Here is a 4085-nt window from a genome sequence, read left to right on the forward strand (position 1 = left end):
CCTCCAAACATCGTAATATTCTGTATTCCGTCATTAAAAGCCCCTAGGCACGTCTCAAATAGATATTTGGAAGGTTTCTCACGTTTCCTCGACCAATTTTTCAAATGGTGGCTCCGCGGGCGCGTGAGATGTTCCATGCCCCGCTTGACCACGATTTTTTCCCTTCGCACAATGACATGATGACCAAAGGTCCGAAATTCCGAGGCCATCTTGCCTTCGGAGTTTCGCCTTTTGACATACGGACTACCATCCATTGGGCCTGATTTTGTTTTCTCCCGGACCTTGTTGCTTTGAACAGTATTGAACTTTACCATCATCTACTGTTCCCAGCACCGAGATCTGGTTTGTTGTGTTTGAAGCTCGGTGGAGAATGAGTGACCTATTGATTGGGCATGCATTTCATGATAACCACACCATTGGCTGCTATCAATAACAATAATCTTAAGTGAAGTGGTTCGGCATAATTGGGCTGGCTTATTGTGATCCTTTTAAAAAAAAAAAAAAAAAAAAAAAAAAAAGAAAAAAAGGGGGGGTCAAGAAAATAAAACGCCAGACGGGGGAGATACAGGGGAACGGGGGAAAGTTTATTGAAGGCAGGGAAGGAGTGAATCTCCACCTCGGGAAGATATTGTCCGTAAATATCCAGGGCTGGTAGAGCAAAACCGGGCCCAGCACCGAAAACCTTCCCGTTACTGTATATTAAAATGCGGAGGTGGGGGTGGGGTTCGGAGGAAATCGTTCTGAGGGGATTACTTCTCTTCTCGTTCCAATACTAATACGCCATTATTTTCCACATGATCTCGCATGATCATGCGCTGTTAGCACATAGCAGTGAAAATGGCTATCACAGTCACGAAAGATATGAATCACGCTTTGGGTTGCACCGAGGCTCTTAACTTTACAACCTTTAGAAACATCGTGGGTGGGAAGCTTGTTGACACGAAGGAGCATCGACATGGGATAAACCCAGCAACTTTGACTCAACTTCCAGATGTACCTATTGCTACGCAACACGACCTTGACAATGCTGTGGAATGTGCTACGGCCGCTTTCAAGACATGGTCCTGCACACCCTATATAGAACGCAGAGCAGCTCTACTAAGCTTTGCGGATGCATTTGAAGCGAAATCTAAAGAATTTGCTCAGCTGCTCACAGTTGAGCAAGGCAAACCGGTAAGTCTCACTGTTATAGTGCCTGATCACCAAAATAACCGAGATAGATCTTCCAAGCCGAAACTGAAGTCACCACCTCTGTGCGCTGGATTCGGTCAACAGCAGAATTGGGTGATGTTGGAAAAGACGAGGTTATCGAAGATAACTCGGATAGGAAGGTTATTCTTCGATACACACCCCTTGGAGTGATCGCTGCCATTGTCCCTTGGAACTTTCCTATCCTGCTCGAGGTCTCGAAACTGGCGCCGGCGCTTCTAACTGGGAACTGCATGATCATCAAACCTTCGCCATTTACTCCCTACAGCGGCTTGAAGATTGCGGAGCTAGCACAGTCTTTCTTCCCTTCTGGTGTTGTTCAAGCGTTGAGTGGGGATGATAGTTTAGGACCTTGGTTAGTCGCGCACCCAGGCATTCAAAAAATATCCTTTACCGGTTCCACAGCGACAGGGAGACTGGTGGCAGCTTCTGCAGCACAGACGCTCAAGCGTGTGACACTCGAGTTGGGCGGCAATGATCCTGCTATCATCTGTGAGAATGTGGACATCCAGACGACCGCAGCGAAGGTCGTCACATTTGCATTCCTAAATGCGGGACAAATTTGCATGGCAATCAAGCGCGTTTATATTCATGAGAGTATTTATGACGAATTCCTTCACGCCATGATTTCTCATGTCAAGACACTTGCAGTTGGTAATGGTATGGATGAGGATGTGTTTTGTGGCCCAGTTCAAAATAAGTTGCAGTATGACCGTGTGCAAGCCTTCTTAAATGATGCCAAGAAAAGACATCAAAAGATCGCCGTTGGTGACCAAACCTGCAGCGGCCTTGGCTACTTCATCAGCCCTACTATTATCGATAATCCGGGAGATGACTCTAAGATCGTGATTGAAGAGCCCTTTGGTAAGCGATACACCCGATTTTACTCCCTGGTTATCTCAGCCATGGTTCTTTCTTCGGCCATCACTGATAGAGCAAAGGTCCAATCCTCCCTATCCTGCCTTGGTCTTCCGAGAACGACGTCATCTTCCGTGCTAATGATACGAACATGGGTCTCGGCGCGTCTGTCTGGAGTCGTGACTTGGAGCAAGCCGAACGCCTGGCACGTCAATTAGATGTTGGTACCGTCTGGATCAATAAACACTTTGACCCTTTACCCAACGCGCCATTTGGCGGTCACAAAGACTCCGGCATTGGCGTCGAATTTGGGGTTGCTGGATTGCAAAGCATGTGCAATTTACAGACTGTGATGTTCAACAAAGTATAAAGCTTTGTACATGACTGCCGTGGCCCTGGAGCAGGCGGTCTACACCAGAAGTTATATTTTTGACTCACCCTTTCAACAAATCTCAAGCCACGATTTCATATATCCAGGTAGAAATGGCCAGCAGGTTCATTTTTGTCCATCACTTAGACACTCTCTGATAAGCCATTCCATTACCTCTAACATTGGTCAGATGGTCAATTTATCACTTATTAAACACTCCAAAGCACGCCATTTCACCCCGAAAGCAAAGACCAGGATGTGTAAATTTCAGTCCTCTCTAAGCAGATCAGTTAATTTGGCCGCCCATCCTGTAACCATATTTCAATTTGCCATCCTGCCCGGAGGCAATAGCCAGGGAGGTTGATATCCACCACCGTTAAGCACATCTCGACCATCCACCACCTCAGGGATGATCAAGTGATTAAATTTGGCCACTCTCTAACCAAATTTCCAAACCACCATTCCTGCCCAGAAGCAATGGCAAACGTGGTTAAATTTCACAACCCACTGAGCAGCAATGGCCCACCGCCCTCTAGATCTTGACGATCTTCTGCCTCCATCGGGTTCTCCGATTCACCGCGATCTTCTCACGAGTATCGCTTGACTGTCACGACCACACCCAGCCCCCTCGTGTGGATATATATCTTGGACGACAGAGAACCTCAACCCCTACAACTGTCAACGCCCACGTTTCCAAAGCCTACACGGCCCGTGGACACACAGACAACAATATATTTCAACAGTAGACCGACCGAACTATTCCCGGGTGAGTTAGGAAGGAAACAGAACTTCAAACGTGAACGGTTCCTGATTCAGTGGTCCCTGATGGAGTGGTCCGACTGCAGATTGGTTGTTATGATTGAGACCGCCTCACAGAGAAGGGTGTGCCGTCAAGGCGGGGGCCCACTGGCAGCTTAACGGGCTAGTTTGCCTTGCCTCCCCCCCCCCCCCCTTTCGTGTAACTGGTGCAGGCCTGTGAACTGGCTCCCCGGCGGCAACTGGCGTGGTCCGCTAACTGGCGGTGCACCCACCCACTACGCCAGCGGCAACTGGCGTAGTCTCACCAACTGGTCTTAGTCACGTGCAGCACGCTGCCTAGCTACACCATCGGTTAGGATGTGTGACCGCGCCCCAAGCGCCGCATTGAGGGTTGGTTCCCCGCGTCTGGCGCCCGCGTCGCCGCTGCGAGGTCTCCTCGCCTCCCTCCGCCTGCGGCCCGCCCCCAAGCCCCCCCCCGCCAACTGGCGCTCGCCCCCCCCCGGCGCACCACCCCGGCCCGTCACCCCTGGCAAGCCCCGCCAGGGGTCGACCGAGGCGCACCGCCGGCCGCGCGTCCGGGCCTAGAGGGTCGGTCACCGCAGACGACGGGCATGTCGAGAGATGGCCGCTCTAGAGGGTGCAGGTGCGACACCGCGGGACCTTCTGCCTGGCCCGCACTGTCACACCGCTGTCCCGCGAGAGCGCCCTCACCCACAGCACCACAGCCTGCGATGGCCAGATCCCGCTAGCCCGGACCGCCTAGCCCGGTTTGCCTCCTCTACATATCCACCGGCCCCAACTGGGTGAATATTTATGGGGTGACAGAAAAAGGTACCGGAAATGACTGGCAGGGAAGGGGCCTACTATGTAGGTGGCCTGTGCACGGGTC

The 4085-nt window shown here is 51.2% G+C and overlaps 2 protein-coding genes across 2 annotated transcripts; both read left to right on the forward strand.

Annotated features, from left to right (window-relative positions):
- Window positions 1–837: 837 nt before the first annotated feature.
- On the forward strand, window positions 838–2437 carry N7474_006241 (aldehyde dehydrogenase family protein; the record flags this gene model as incomplete). Its single annotated transcript, XM_057197656.1, has 3 exons — window positions 838–1173; window positions 1221–2073; window positions 2151–2437. 3 exons carry the CDS (start codon window positions 838–840, stop codon window positions 2435–2437), a joined length of 1476 nt encoding a protein of 491 aa, XP_057055052.1.
- Window positions 2438–3553: 1116 nt separating this feature from the next.
- Window positions 3554–3781, forward strand: N7474_006242 (uncharacterized protein; the record flags this gene model as incomplete). The annotated part of the gene is made up of 1 exon (XM_057197657.1): window positions 3554–3781. The coding sequence occupies one exon, from the start codon at window positions 3554–3556 to the stop codon at window positions 3779–3781; it is 228 nt and encodes a 75-aa protein (XP_057055053.1).
- Between the last annotated feature and the right edge of the window lie 304 nt (window positions 3782–4085).

This window comes from Penicillium riverlandense (assembly GCF_028828495.1).
Source record: "Penicillium riverlandense strain IBT 135883 chromosome Unknown utg000003l_segment0_segment0, whole genome shotgun sequence".
Taxonomy (NCBI): domain Eukaryota; kingdom Fungi; phylum Ascomycota; class Eurotiomycetes; order Eurotiales; family Aspergillaceae; genus Penicillium; species Penicillium riverlandense.